The sequence below is a fragment of the Chrysochloris asiatica genome, unplaced genomic scaffold (genome assembly GCF_000296735.1).
Source record: "Chrysochloris asiatica unplaced genomic scaffold, ChrAsi1.0 scaffold00127, whole genome shotgun sequence".
Lineage (NCBI taxonomy): Eukaryota > Metazoa > Chordata > Mammalia > Afrosoricida > Chrysochloridae > Chrysochloris > Chrysochloris asiatica.
This window is the reverse complement of record NW_006408645.1, coordinates 4,863,886-4,880,388: the sequence shown is the minus strand read 5'-3', so window position 1 is coordinate 4,880,388 and position 16,503 is coordinate 4,863,886. Positions and strand designations below refer to the sequence as shown.

Below are 16,503 nucleotides of genomic sequence, written 5' to 3'. Positions count from 1 at the left end.
AAAAGAGATAAGAGAAAATATTTACTAAACATACAAAGGGACTTCAAAAATACAGAATTAAAACATAATGGACCCAGTGAAATAGGCCTATTGCAGAGCCTTTGAAGTGTATAGGACCTTAGGTGGAATCCTGAGCCCTACCCAGAACCTTCTGAGTGGGGACATTCCCACTAGAAAGGACAAGCAGACTAACCTGTTCACAGCAACAACCTCTTTTATCATGTTCTATCCTGATGGTCTTACTGGCTTCTTTTACCCTTGACTATTGACTCTTAAACAGAGATACAATACAGAAAAAGGAGCTTGCCCAACTAGCAAGTCAAGACCACTTTACTGAATCCAACAACAAAGGTGGTTCTCCCTAGAGCCACTACTGAAGACAAATGTGAACAGCATGTCTCATCCATCCAGGCTCAACACAGTATCAGGTCAGGTTCAATAAATAGTTCCTAAATCAATGAGCTCTGGTACCATAGTGGTTACGAATTGGGCTGCAAACCTTAAGGTCAGCAGTTCGAAACTACCAGCCACTCTGTAGGAGAAAGATGAGGCTTTGTGCTCCCATAAAGATTTACAGCCTTGGAAACCCTGTACAGGGTCGCTATGAGTCGGAACCGACTCCAGGGCACATAACAACAACAACAACAAATCAATGAAGGATGGGCTAGTGTTTGCCACTGAGAATATATATTTCTTCTTGTCAGTTCTTCCTGCACAACACAAGTGCCAGATATAAAAAGACCACAGAAGAGCAGGCAGATCCTGTGAGTCACAGGCAACACCAATTAAGACTTTAAGAGACCTGTGTGGTATACACTACACTCTGGAAGGCCACCTGGCTCCCAATCATTATCTGAACACGTGACTAAACAATTCAGAATTTCATTCAAATTTTACTCTCAGTGAGTATGTGCTATATTATGTGTTCTCGTTCTACCAAGTCATAACCCACCTGGCATGCAATTAGGAAAATAGAATCCAGCAAAAACCTACAATAAGCATCTTACTTAGTGAAATGTTAGACGTATTCCCATCAGCTTCAGGAATAGCACATGGATGTCTGTTAGTGTTTCTATTCAAAGTGAAATGTGATCATATGAAGAAATATGTATTACAGATTGGGAAAGAAGAGAGAAAACCACCTTTACTTGCAAAGGAAATCCAAAACCAAAAAATTAGAATAGTAAGAGTGTTCAGCAAGATTGTTGGATACCAAATCAAGAGATAAGAGCCAACAGTATTCCTCTATACTACTAATAAATGATTTGAAAATATAAAGAAAGAAAAGAAGAAAGGGTAAGCCTACATAACAACAAACAGTATAAGGGACCTAGGAATAAACCTAATAGCTATGCAAAATGTCTGGGGGGATTTATAAAACATTAGTGCAGGATCTTGGAAAAGACCTGGAAAGGTCGTGGTTCAGAAAAGTCAGTATCATATTTTTATGCAAATAACACATGCTATACGGGGTGCCTGGCCAACTTTGCCACCACTCCCTGCTATTTTTGTAGGCATGCTAGGAAAATATGCATTATTTATGTGGGTGTGTTACTTGTGAAAAAATATAGCAATTAATATTAATCATTCAATAATGTGAATTTTTCCCAAACAGGTATAAATTCAATTAAATTCCAATCAAAATTACAAAAATTAATTTCTAACTAGAGTTAGAAATTTGCTAATAAATAGGAGAGGGTGATAATAGCACAAGAAAAGTAAACCAAATCAAGTAAATAGCAAGCCCAGAAAGACACTTGAAGATATGTTAACAACAACAGAAAAAAGATGAAGCCACACTACAAATTTGTGAAGTAAATAGTACTGACACACTGATTCCCATATGGAAAAACAGAAAGTTACTTTGATAAGCAGAATTTTATACTACAACCACATTTTAAATAGATTAAAAATCTGCCTAAATTTACACACCTACCTCCCACCATCTCCTACCCTTATTTTTTGCTTCTCCTTGAGAGATAAACAGCTTTAAGGATCAGTGACTTTTAATGATAATTTTATAATTACTTTGCAAGATCAACAGGTGCCTCCAAAGTACTTTAACAAAAGATCTCATTTTGAATGTTTCTCTAAATTGTTTTCATGCCATGACAAACTCTTTCAAAGGCAGCTAAAAGTACATTTCTAGCCCACATCACATGGATTTGTCAACTTAAAAAGTGAGGAGTGGCAGAAACCATAAGGTCTCTCATTCATAAGTGGTGGTGGTGGTTGTGCCACCTAGCCAGTTCCAAATCATAGCGACCCTGTATAGGGTTTCCAAGGCTATAAAATTTTATGGGAGCAGAAAACCTCTTCTGTCTCCTGTGGAGCGACTGGTAGATTTGAACTGCTGACCTTGCTGTTAGCAACCAAACTTGGAATCCACTACACTACCAGGGCTCCTTTATTCATAAATACTCTGATACAAAATCCCAGTACTACCCTTACTGAAGCTGCAAAGGCCTAATCAAAGCAAATCCATAGCTTCAAAAACCACCCAAGGTCAGTGCCTAAGGATCATGCCCCATAGGGACACCCAAGGCCTGCACCTACCCGAGTGGGACCTGTAATTCTGGTACAGCTGGTGAATCTTCTTGGGTTTCCGGACAGCACACAGCTTGTCTGTGTTGTTCCTGCTGGCGTAATGAAACAGGGAGAGCAAATCGCTGAAGCGGAAGGCCACACCTTGCATGATGCCCTGGGCTGTGTCTCCAGTGAGGAACATGGCATTGGGGTCATTAATGCATTGCATCAGCAGCGCCAGCTCAGCTTGGGTAAAGTCCTGAATCTCATCCCCATAGAGCTCGTGGATGGACCATGGAAGCACCTTGAGATTTGACAGCCTGGAGGACAGGTTGTACAGGACATCCTCTTCATCAAAATAACCTTTCTGTGACCTGATCTGCTGATACTGGCAGAAGAGACTGTAAATCTCACTCCGATCTTCCTTAAAATTGGGGGACCGTTTTCTCCCTAATTTCTTGTATGCTTCTTCAGTAAGTCTTCCACTGGGGCAGCTGAGGGCCTCAAAAGACCCTTTCAGAAAAGATTTTATTTCTTTCCAAATCAGTGCGGGGTTGTAGGAAGTTTTCCCTTTGCTCATCTTGGGCCATATTTCATTGATGAACACTTCAAATGTCACATACACCCGGGGATCACTGTCACCCACACGTACTTCTGTGGCTTTATCCTCCTCGTCGTCTCCATCCATCTCCATGTCATCCTCATCCTCCTGCCAACTGGGGATGGTAAATTCTTCCTGTATGGACCAACCTACAATGGTTCTTTTCAAGCTGCCATCTTCGTTTCTCAGAAAAAATGGATTGGGCAAAGAAGCATCAAGAAGAAGGAGCAGCTGCTTGGAAGTCACAAACAGAGGAAAGTTCTCATCCTTCAGATCTTGGAGTCTGTGAACACTAGGCTCCAGGGGCTTATAGTGACTTGTGGCCTTGGTAGACTTGGAAAGCTCAATGAAATTTCTCTGTACCTCCTGGCACAGGACATGGTTCTTGGTAACAAAGATCTGATGGAGATGCTCCAGTTGGTGGGGATAACCTGGCTCATAGACGTCTGTTTGGTTGTCTCCCAATGGCTTCATGTTGGGTCCTCCTGCACCAGCATCGCTCTCCTGCTCTTGACTCATGCAGTCCACTGTTTCCACTTCAGTTGAACCTTCCCCTTCCTCTTCCTCCCTCTCCACTTCCTCCCAACTTGGACCCTCTTTTCCAGGTTCCACTTCCAATCTTGTCTTCAACCAGATCTGCTGTGTCAGCAGTGGGCTCCTTGCCTGCTCGGCTTTTTCCCAGTAAATGTGGAATTTCTTCCACAGCCTGTACAAGCAGCAAGTTGTCTTCCCGGTGCCACTCCGTCCAATGAGGATGATGGGCTCCAGTGGCTTGGGGTTGAGGTCGATCACCGCATACTCGAGCTCGCCTACCCGAAAGGGGTACTCTGCTGTCGCTGTCATGTCACTAAGGATGTTGAAGGCCATGTTGGTACTGAAGCTGTGGAACTTCATGATGTTGTACTCTGTCTCCACAGCACTGGCTGGGGGGAAGTACTCAGGATCCACACACTCTCTGCCCTTCTCATCTTCTGTGTCCTCTGTATAGCAGCGGGGTATCCGCTTCTGCACTTTCATGTTGGTAAACACCGGTCCTTTGTTGATACCTTTCAGCTTCTTCCGAAGCACACAGGACAGGCCCCGGTTGTAGGCAATGCAGATGGCTCTGATAGAGTCTGACAACTTGCAATGATCTAAGACAATGTCCCAGATCCGGATGATTTCTGTATAGACCCGCCCTGACTTCTCCACAGTGGGCACATTTTGTTCTGTGGCCATGGTCTTCTCTGGGTTCTCACTGCATCGAGGTGAGAAATCAATGGCAAGCTCCCACAGCATCCGGGCCCCTTTGTCCAGCTTGGCTTCGAAAAGTTGGATGTTTCCATTCAGGTGCCTCAGTCGCTTTTGCAGGCAATGGGTCCACTCACCATTCCCCAGCTGCTGGATAGCAAAGATGATTTTCTTCTTTATGATCTTGGTCATTGCCTTACTTGAGAGTTTCTTTAGCATTTCTGAGGTGCACTCAATCTCCCAGGTCATATTATCAAAGTCCTGGAGGCAAGCCTCTATATCCTGCATGTTCCAGTTCTCCTGGCCCTCCCTCCTTCTGTTACCAACAGGAACAGGCTGCATGTCCCAAACGGCTGCCTGAGCATGTTCATCCTCTGCCTCAGGGAGGGCATTATTGCTTGCGTGACAGCCTGGGGTTTGCTGAAACTCATCTTTCTTTACTTCCTTGCCTGCTCCTGCACACTGAGCACCTTCCTCTGGGAGGAATGCATCCAATGTAACTTCCTGAATCAAAATCGTAATGTCCTTCACAAGATGGTCTCTCATACAGTGTGACGCAAACATTTCAGGCTCCTGCTTTGTTACCTGGGCAACAGGGACAGACTCCCGGACTTCAGAGACCACAGCTCCTTTTGGCAGGGTCCTGGAAATGGTGCCATATGACAATGACTTGCATGAACCAAGAGACTTGAGCTGAGAAATATGGCCATGGGGAGCGAATCTCAAGAGCTTCCCCTGGTGGGCAGCAGAGTCCTGTCGGTTCCTCCGCCTGATCTCCATCAAGGCTTTGTTCCAGGTCAAGAGCAGAGGATCATTCTTCTTGATCCGGTGCCGTGCATCTTTCCCCTCTTTGTTTCTCAAGTTCAAGTTGATGTCAAACTTCACCAGCAGGTCTATCAACTTCTTCATGCGCTTCAGCATGCCCTTCTGAAACAGAATGTGCATCAGTGTGTTCCCACTGCCATCCTGGATGTTGGGGTTGAGGTAGTAAAATTCAGCGGGGTTGGACCAGAATAGGTCCAACAGATGCCGGAGGAAGTTAAAGCCAATGTCAGCTGAAAGACACAAACAAGATCCTGTGAGTGCTGAGCTATTCTTCTCAGAGGACAGAATACCCCGAGACTTGAAAAGATGCCAGGCTATTTAACATGCAAAAAGGGCATTAATAATTAGAAAATATGTCTCAGCTACCGACATCCAACGTTGGGACGCATGAATCTTTAACCAACCCACTCTGACCAGTCACCACAATGGTTACTACCTCCTATTAAATTGTGTGTGGGAGGGCAGGATGGGCTGACCTGGTCAAGAAATGAGCCTTTTTCAGATTATCTGTTTTCCCTTTCCCAAAAGGAAAGACCGAAAACACAGCATCAGTTCTAATATCTAGCTTCCTCTTTCATCTCTTCAAGGAAGAGATTGTTTAACAATTAAGACTTACCATTGATATCTAAAAAGATGTGAAGTGCTGCATGCAAAGGAGTATCACCTTCCGTGAAAGAAATGTTGTGGGGGTCCGCACCCTTGGTCAAAAGAAGAAAAGCCAACTCGAAGTCTTCATGTTTCAGGCACAGGACAAGTGGGCTTTCCTGGCTCTCCTGGAGACCCTCAGGCAAAGCTGGGGAGGGAGGCAGAAGAAGAGAGCCCTGTAAGTCACACCCCTGTGAAGAGGTATGGCCTGGGATTCAGGAGAGACTGCTTCAGCCATTTCGTTTCCAGGGAAGAGCTGATGCTGACCCTGACTTCCAAGAACCTCTGACCACCAACCTTCCTGGGAGGGAAAGATTTCCAGGTACCCATAGGGTGAAAGCCCTGTTCCTGGACCCTGCCTCTCCCACCTCTCCAGCTGTTCCTCCACAGTTCCATGATTAGTAGTATTCCCCTAGAATAAGGACAGGGTATGAGAACAACGAAATTCCAATCTTGTCTACCATGATACTTAACACATGGTTAGTCACAGGATATAAGTGATGCTTCTTACAGTCTTCATTTCTACTAACTTCACCCTAAAATGTTTGTCTACCCTCAATTGCTAAGGAGCTCTGGTAGCGTAGTGGTTACGAATTGGGCTGTGAACCACAAGTTCAGCAGTTCGAAAGTACCAGCTGTCCCGCAGGAGAAAGATGAGGCGTTCTGCTCCTGTAAAGATTTGCAGCCTCGGAAACTCTGCACAGGGTCGCTATAAGTCAGAACCAACTCCATGGCACACAGCCACCAGCCACCACCCTCAATTTCTATCCTTCTTGGCACCTCTCCACCCCTCATCACCTGTTTAGCTCGGTTCACGTATCAACGCTATGCTGCAGGCTCCTCAAGCAGGTTCGCCCACTAACAACAGACCAGTAGCTCCCTATGCATGCTTCCAGCAGCCATGTAATCATCTTTGAGCCTTAGTTCCCAGCACTATCCCTGGTAGGAGATCTATACATGAGTTCTGAGTCCAAGAATAAAACAGGAATTCCATAAGATCACCAGTTTCTGAGCAAAAGAAGAAATAATACTCTACATAAAGAATAAGTTTAAAGAAATATATCATAGAAGGGCTTCTCTCTACCTTCTGAAAGCCTTGCATGGAGCCAATGCATTATGGCACTTTGAGAGATAAGGACCCCCATGTTGTCAGTCCTTATGAAGAGTGTTTCCCCTTAAATGACAAAATGAGCAGAAAACCACATAGCCAGGGCTTGCATACACTAATTCATTCAATACTTACAGCAGTATAAGAAATAGAAACTATTATCATTCCCATTCTAGAAATGATGAGACATAGCAGGCCCAAGGCCATACAGTTAGTAGTGGCATTAGTGGAGGTGGGAGCAGCAGGAAGTTGATGTATCTAAATTACTTTTAGAATAAAACCCAGTACAGCAATACAGTCTGCACATTCCAGACACAAACCCACCATGTGTGACCATCCTGATTAAAGCAGCAGATGCTGGCACCCACCAATTAATTAGTTGTTGCTTTAGAAGCAAGTATTTCAAATCTCAATCCACTGATAAGTAGGGCCCCAAAAGTGACAAGGACACACAGCACATCAAGTACAGGGGAAAACCTAGGCAGAGCTCAGGAGGAAATAACCAGCGTGGACTAAACCAGAGCAGCGGGCCCTCCACATACCTGATGTTTCTCACACAACAAGGAAGAGAAGACAAAATTGCAGAGTTCCTATAGGGCAAGATCCACTACAAGGCAAGCAAAGCTGTTGCCATCTAAACGATTCTGACTCACAGAGTACTGCTGCACAGGGTTTTCTTGACTACAGTCTTTACAGAAGCAGATCACCAGGTCTGTTTTCCAAGGCACTGCTGGGTGGCTATGAACTGTCCACTTTTAGGTCAGTGGTCTTTTGTACCACCCAGGGGCCCCCAATACTCACTAACAAGGCATTAATCCACTGTCACTAGAAGGGGACAGAACAAGAAGATATGAGGAAGAGAATGGCAAACGGAATTTACAAAAGCAAGGGAAGGACCCTGTGATGGGCACTGGCTTGCATCACTCCCATCTGGACAACTTCTCAATGAAACCATCTAGGCATTTTCACCTCCACTGTCTATGAGGCAGCCCAGGAGCTGCGTCTTCCGCTGGTCCCAGCTGCTGAGGTGTGGAATGATGGCACAAATGTCAAGGTCTGAGAGATTGCAGTCTTTGATGAGACAGTCTCTGAATGGTGGCTTTCCGCTCACTTTACGGGTCAACAGCAGAAGGACTTCAGGCCACTTCTGTTTTTCCAGCAGGAACTTGATGAAGGTGTTCGCACAGTCGCGATTAATGTCACAAACCAGGTCAGGAGGAATTTCTTTCAAAAATAAGAAGAGACCACACACCAAAAAAGGTTCATATGATTTCTATACAATGCCCAACACACATGTACATAATTGGCTCAGATTTCTGACAGACCAGTATTTTTAAGCATTAGGGAAACTACAAAAGAGTCATTACTCTGAGTGAGTCATTTAATTGTTCTTGAACATCATTGTAAACATCTGGAAGGTTTAAAAGTACTGTATGGAGAATACAGAACCTGGCCCAGGACGCACACAACATCATGAGTGTGTTTTAAGGAGGAATACTTTAGTTCAGAGTATCCAGAATATTCAGACTAGAATCAGAAGGGAAAAGTCTGATTTAAACTTTGCATAACATCAAGAGTGTGGCCTGCTTAGGAACAGTGAAATATTGGAAGACATTAGAGAGTAATTTAAAAGTCAAGAGCTACAGGGTAATGATAAGAAAAGGTTTATTTCTTGATTCTTAATTTTATATCATGATATATACGTGTTTCCATATGATCTCTAATATATGAAATCACAGTTCAACTGTTGTTATGATTATGGGTAGAGTGTTTTAAGTAGATCTTCAATAAACTGATTGTCAAATATAGCAAATAAAAATCTAGGATGCCAGTCAAATTTTAATTTCAGATCACCAACATATACATAAATATGTATTATTTGCAATTTACCTGGCAAGCCTGCAAGTAAAAAAGTAGGGAGGAAAAGAAGAAAGCAAGGGTGACTTAAATAAAATGCAATTATTTATATCTGCTCATTTTTGCTTCCCATATCCTTCCATGAATATACATTCCTTTTAAAATAAAAAATATTTATAAATACAAGGTGTTGCTCCATCACATTTTAATGTGAATTGACAAAATAAAAATGAAAAATACAAGGGGGCTTTTATGGAAACATTTCATTATGTTTCCATTCCATTTTAGACATACATTTTGAAGCCCTGCCTATAAACTTATGTAATGTTGTTCTTCTTAAGTGCAGTTGAGCCAGTTCTGACTCATAGCAACCCTATAAAGGGTTTCCAAGACTTGTAAATCTTTGCGAGAGCAGAAAGCCTCATCTTTCTACCATGGACCAACTGGTGGGCTCAAACTGCCAACCTCGTGGTTTGCAGTCTACTGCTTATCATACAGAGCCACCACATTCTCAACTTTTGTAACAGACATCTGCAATTTCTGTCCCTTACTTGTCTCCTAGTTACAGCACTCTCAGCCTCTAGCAGTCTCCCTTCCATATGGCAGGGATGGGCATAACATTTGTGATTTGGGCCCAAGCCAATCAGGACTCTTCCCCTGACCGTAGTATTGGTCATGGTACATGTTGTGGCCAAAAGTGGGGCCTAGGACTTTTGTTCAAATCACTAAGAGAGATGGGACCATACAACCAGAAACACTGGACCAAGTTAGAGGTTAGAGACCTGTAACCAGCTGGTAGCCATTCTGTCTCACAGGGATTCTGAGATAGAAGCTAACCAGATAACAACTGAGTTGAAGGAAGGGACGCATTAGGTCCTATTGATATTGGCTAGATCCTGGACCTGGCTATGTCAAAAAAGTCACTTTTTTTGCCAGTTAAATCCAACTTTAGTCTGGGCTTTTCTTTTTGTCAATTCCAAACGAAAAAAAATCCTGCCGCTCCTCCTTGATGGTCAGAGGAGAGAAAAGGGGAAAGTAAAGAGAAGGGGAAATGTCAAAGGGGTTGGGTAGCTTCGAGGTCCCAGAAGAAAGGTGGGAAAAGACCTTCAAAGGAGAGATATAAATGGCAAGAAACAAAGAGAGAAGGGTTTGGAAAGTAACCTACCCAGAGTGAGACAAACAAACACAATACAGAAGCACACACCATAGCACACAAAAAGACTGGAAGACTTTCAAAAAGCAACATTCCTATCTGTGGCCTCTTATGAGATTGATACTCATCACCAACAGCTCACTTCTTATTTGTATAACTCTAAGTAGAAATGAGGATAAATTTTGTAAGTTAGATGACATGAGGTGCAAAAGTTAAATAGTCTCTAGATGTGGTTTGCACAGGGTGACCTTCATTTAAAGATTCCACATGTGACGTCACCATCCTAGAGTCTTGAGTGTTCTTTTTGTCTTCAAGTCATTCATACCCAAAAAAGAAACACTGTTATGGCAAGAAGCATCTCATCTCAATTCACATTAGTATTCTCTTTGCAGGCCACTGGACTACATGTCCCACATCAAGTGGCTCAGGATATTAGTTCCCCCAACTAGACAGAGATGAAGAAACTAAAGCTTAAGGAGGTTAAGCAATTGGACTAAGGTCACAGATTTGGTATGTGGTAGAGCTAACACTTAAAAATACAACTCCAAGCCTTAACCAGTACAACCTGCTGCATGGTCTTAAACACAAGTGTGAGTTCTCTAGCCAAACCTTCCTGCCTTCTCTGTAAAATTGAGACATATCCCTATAAGTAGTCGGAGTTGAGTGCTTTCATAGTCCAAACTGTCAATTTTACAAGTGCTAAATTTTATGTACAACTTCCAGAATCTCCTCTGATTATCTACAGTTTATGCTGCTTTTCTGAAAGTTCTCTGATATTCCCATAATGAAAAAAAAAGTTTAATGATGGAATGTGCAATGAGTCATTCTATGAGAAACTAGTAACAGAAGTTGTCTCTAGGGATGGAATCTAGGGACTGAAGTTCAGAGGTGGATGATTCAACTTTTTACTGAAGAACTTGCCATACTCCTTGAATGTTTTCCATGTAGATGGATTATCCTTGTTATGTTTAAAGTTTAACTTGTGAAAGCATGTAAGAAGAGTTCTAATGAGCACAAATCATCTCTAGCACATTTGGACATTGTGACAAAAATTACCTTGCAGAGAAGACAGAAGGCGCAAGAACCGCTGAACTATGTCTTGCTTCAAAAAGTTTTTCTGCATCAACCGATCTCCTGAGTTCATGTATTTCACAAGCTGCTCAGAGACTCTCCGGAAAATCTCACTCTCACTGATGGGTCCCTCACCATTGTTCAGTCCTGCAAAGCAACACCAGATAGTAGTTCTGAATCCAGATTGCAGCTGTAGCAGACTACAAACATGACTACCTCTCCACTCCTGCTTCATATCCACATGCTTTATACTCCACGTGATTTGGCAGATCCTCCCACTGGGATGTGTTATCCATTTATTCTTCCCTTGATTCTGGCCTGGCTTTGTGACTTTCTGTGATGAATAAAATGGAACAGATAAAATGTGCCAGTTCTGAGACTGGACTTCAAGAGACTGTGTATATTTCCATTAGTTCTCTTGGGTCCATGGCCACTGCCATGTGAACAACTCTAAGTTAGTTGCTAGCAGATAAGAGACAACACAGAACAGAAAGAATTATGCCCAGATGGCTGAACTGAGGCCTCAGACATGCCAAAGACTCTAGCCAAGATTAACAAATAATACAAATGCTTGATGAAATTCAGAGAAGTATGTGAGGAAGTTAGAACCCTCCTTCATTGCTGCTGGTGGTAGTGGTGGTTGTTGTGAGCCGTCAAGTCAGTTCTAACTCATAGTGACCCTGTATAGGTTATACAAGTCTGTAAATCTTTAAGAGAGAAGAAAGCTTTATCTTTATCCACAGTGTAGCTGATCTTGTGGTTAGAACCCCAGCGCATAACCTACTGCGCCACCAGTGTTCATTGTTGGCAGAATGGTAAAATGGTATAGCCTCTGTGGAAAACAGTTTGGTAGTTCCTTGAAAAAATTAAACAGAATTACCATATGACCCAGCAATTCTATTCCTAGGCATACACCTAAAAATACTGACCACAAGAGACTCACACAAATACATACATTTTCATAGTAGCAATATTCACAAAGCACAAATGTGGGAGCAGCCCAAATATCCTTCAACAGAAAAACAGATAAACGAAATGCCAACTATCTGGACAGTAGACCATTGTTTGGCCATATAAAGAAATGCAATACTGATACATACTGGAACCTGGATGAACCTCCAAAACATTAATGATGAGAGATACTAGTCAGACACAAAAGTTATATACTGTATAATTCCATTTATATCAACTATCCAGAAAAGGCAAACTCATAGAGATAGAAGATGGATTGCTGACTGCCAGGAGCTGAGGGGAATGGCGAGAAACTGTTCAGTGGGTTCAGAGATCTCTTTGGAGTGATGGGAATGAGCTGGACCTAGGCAGAAGTGATGGTTACACAAGTCAGGAGGCAGTACTAAGTGCCACTGGATTGTTTACTTGTAGACAGCTAACAAGTGAATCTCACCTCCATAAGTTACTTTTTAATTATTTAAAACTTGAATCATAATGAAGAGATAAAAGATCAAAACAGGACATGTGTCTTCACACCTAAAGGGCCTGGCAAATGATAGAAATGCCATCAATGTTTCTGAAGAGGAATGTTGAATGGCATGTTCTACCAGAGTGGGAACGTTTTAAAATAAGTGAACTATTCCAGGGGGGAGGGAGCCTCCTTTCTTGTCAGGTTTTCCAGACAATGTGTTAAGGATTTGTGTACAGCTAGTTTATTAAGGATGAGTACTGATGTGGTGCTGTAGGATAAACACTGGACTGTTAACTGCAAGGCTGGTGGTTCAAACTCACCAACTGTTCCTTGGAAACCTATACAGGGTTGCTATGAGTTGGAATAGACTCCAGTGCACTAAACAACACTAACAAGACTTAATTCAGAGAACCCTGATGACACTGTAGATTAGGCATTGGGCTGCTAACTACAAAGTTGACAGTTCAAACCTCCTTGCCACTCTACAGGAGACAGATGAGGCCATTTGCTCCCGTAAAATCTCAGAGACCCTTTGAAGTAGTTCCATTCTGTCTTATGATTGGCTATAAGCCAGAACCAACTCAGTGGCAGTGGCAAAAGATGACTTCAGTGAGGAGGGGTGACCAGTATGGGAGCAAAGGGAGCCAGATAGGGAGGGGAGAAAGCAAGCAGGGGTACAATCTCAAGCAAAGCTCCACAGAAAGTGGCCTAAGTCTGATCCCTCAGGGGAGCTCTGGAGTGTAGGCCACACCTCAGAGTTGTCTTCACCCAAGGAAAGGGTACTTGGGCGTTTATATTCTCACATCTATTAGTCATTGGAGTCCTGGTGTGGTGTGGGTTAATTCGCTGAACTGCAAAGTCAGTTTGAATTGCAAGGTGTGCAGTTCAAGTTTACCAGGTGCTCCTCAGAAACCCTATACAGGGTTGCTATGGGTCAGAACCAATTTGATGGCTCTTAAAAACAACAACAAATCAGTCATTGGCTAGAGGCTGTCAAGGCAGGATCTAAATTTCCAGGCACTTCTGTGAAGTGGCATGAACAAAGCAGGCTTCATAAGCCCAAAGATGCTCCTCAAGAACAAGCCTCAGGTGCTGACTTTTCAAAATGAGAGCACACCAAGGTAAGGACATGCACAAAAATGGTCAATGGCTCCAAGGACATCCAGGCAGCCACGAACATGAGCTACTACACCTTCTGGTACACACCTGTATCACATTTCAACAAATCAAATACAAACACCAGAAACCTACACACACCACCAAAACCCAAGCTCTTGGGCAAATGCTCATTGCCCTCTAGTCAAGACACCTGCAGGTGCCAAGCAGAAGTATACACAGGGAAGACAAAGTGGAAACCCCATGGTAAAGGAAGACCTACATCACCTGAACTAGAAACTCATTCAAAGATGGAAACCATGAGTGTAGTGTAATAACATCTGGCCAGCACTCCTACACTTGACCCTGTCACCACCTTCATCCAAAAATACCGATGAGGATGCAGAAATAGTGAAAATCAGTACAGAAATTTAGGATTCTTGCTAAATGAGGAATTTCCTTCACAATGAAAACTAACCTCTGCCCATTGTCATTAAAGTATTTTTGTAAACATCATTTTTCCCAAGGGGAATTAGTTTAGTATAAAAGTCACTTGAAACTGAACAAGAAACACACTAAATTTGATAACAGAGGCAATTAGATGTAGATGTTTAACAAATGTATGATTAAGTACTTCAGATGAGTTAAAAAGACATAAATGATTAGAGAAAATGACATCAGGAAAGAAATTAGAGAATCATATTAAACCCAAAACCCACAGCTATCAAGTCAATTCTGATTAATAACAATCCTATGTAGAGTTTCTGAGACTGTAAATCTTTATGGGAGCAGACCACCTCTTCTTTCTCCTGTGAGCAGCAGGTGGATTTGAACTACCAACCTTGCAGTTAGCAGCCCAACCCCTAGCCCACACCGGCATCAGGGCTCCTGGTTGTGTGCCATTGAGTCAGTTCCAACTCATAGCAACCCAATATAGGGTTTCCAAGAAGCAGCTGGTGTTTTTGAACCGCCAACCTTGTGTTAGCTGTCCAGTACTTATCCTACAGAACCACAGCAGGACGCCTTAGAGAATGATATTAGCTGTTCAAAAATGCACAGAATGAAATGTGCTAAAATATTGGCAATGATATCCTTGAGTAGGAAGACTATGAGGTGTTTGTTTATTACTTTAAACTTTTTGGATTTTTTTCCCTTAATTTTTTATAAGCTTAATAAAGAGATATACATCAGAATGTAAGGTTGCTTATGTATCATAATCACAGCTAGACTTTTAAAGACAAAAAAAATGACTACGTAAGTACTGGAGTCCTGATTGGTGCAATAGGTTAAGCAGTGGGCAGCTAACCACAAGAATGGCGGTTTAAACCCAGCAACTGCTCCTCGGAAACCCTATAAAGGGTCATTCTGAGTCAAAAACAACCTGATGGCACTAACATTATATTGTTGTTGTTGTTAAGGGCCACCGAGTTAATTCTGACCCATAGCAATCCTGTACCGGGTTTCTGAGGAGTGGCTGGTAAACATTATGTAAGTACTGGTGAATTTAAAAAGACTGGATAAATAAAATAAGCTGATGTATAAATAAAAGAACTTTTTTTGTTATTAAGGAACCCTGCTGGTGTGTAGGATAAATACTGAACTAACTGCTAACTGCAAAGTCAGCAGTTCAAACCCACCAGCTGCTCCAAGGTTCTGCTCCCATAAAACTTTACAACCTTGAAAATCCCACACGGGGTCACTATAAGTCAGAATCGACTTGATGCTAGTAGGTTTTTTGTTATTACATATGACTATATTTTTACAAATTTTGTACAATGGGAGGGCTTCAAAAAGTTTGTGGAAATTTTTCATTATCGTTTCATTTCCTTTTCCATGAATTTTTTTGAATTCTCCTCATATAAATTAATTTTTTTTTAATTAAAGAGCTCCCTTGAAGTTGCAATAGTGCTCAGAAGTAATAGAAAATATAAATCATTTCAAAAAAAGAAATTTATTTCTTGCCTGAAATCTTACTATCATGTTAAAAAGGGTAAAACATGTACATTTTATAGACACAATAGTAACAATTTACTTATATGCCCTTCCCACTTTCATTTTTAAAAGTAAAATGTATAGTATAATTATAAATGCACAGAGAAAAACAAAAATGATGAAATCACAAATATATTAATTAGGGTGGGGGTGTAGCCTCATGGAAAATTAATATTTTCTTGATTTTCCTTTCCTATATTTTCTAAATTTTCTAAAAGGAAAATTATGTTCCTTTTATAGAAAGGGAAAAAGTATTGTGGACACCCTTGAAGTCAATATCCATGCCTGCATTTACACCCTGTGTTAATGCTTGGGGATTCGAAGATCTAAAATCACAACCTGTGAGTCACAGACCCCATCTATGGGGAAGACATCCAGCAGAAAGCAAAAGCAAAAAGCTGCCAGTTCCCCTCTGGAGGGCCAGAGGGAAAAAGTGTCAGAGACTTGGATTTGAGCTCACTCTAAAAATCCCTGTATTCATGAAGCAGCAAGAGCTAATCAAAATTGTGATAAAAATACAGGCTCAAATCTTGTTCTCCAAGATTTCCTATGTAAAGAATTGAACAGCTAGCTGCTAAAGAAGATGGGTATGCTGCCATCTGGTGGTAGCTCGGAGATGTTGTTAAAGATAGCTGACTTAACAACATGACTGTTGTTAAGTGCTGTTGAGTCAGTTCCAACCCATAATGACCCAGTATAGGGTTTCCAAGGAGCAGCTAGTGAGCTTGAACCACCGACCTTGCAGCTCAAACTGACTTTGCAGTCCAGCACATTAACCCACATTACCACAACTGTTCAACCATTTACCATATGAACAAGAGCCAATGATACTCAGGGAGGAAGTCCAAAATGCATTGAAAGAATTGGCAAAGAACAAGGCACCAGGAATCGATGGAATAAAAAATGAAATCTTTCAAGAAAGTGAGGCAGCACAAGAGGCACTCACTCATCTCTGCCAAGAAATTTGGAAGACAACT

The 16,503-nt window shown here is 42.0% G+C and overlaps 1 protein-coding gene across 1 annotated transcript in view; it reads right to left on the bottom strand.

Annotated features, from left to right (window-relative positions):
* Window positions 1-16,503, bottom strand: part of TRANK1 (tetratricopeptide repeat and ankyrin repeat containing 1) — a 100,933-nt gene that overhangs the window by 48,097 nt on the left and 36,333 nt on the right. Inside the window, exons 9-12 of the mRNA XM_006869185.1 lie at window positions 11,002-11,163; window positions 7,905-8,159; window positions 5,799-5,975; window positions 2,557-5,412 (exon numbers count right to left, since the gene is read on the bottom strand). Coding sequence (XP_006869247.1) covers window positions 2,557-5,412; window positions 5,799-5,975; window positions 7,905-8,159; window positions 11,002-11,163 — 3,450 coding nt within the window. The remainder of the gene's footprint in view (window positions 1-2,556; window positions 5,413-5,798; window positions 5,976-7,904; window positions 8,160-11,001; window positions 11,164-16,503) is intronic.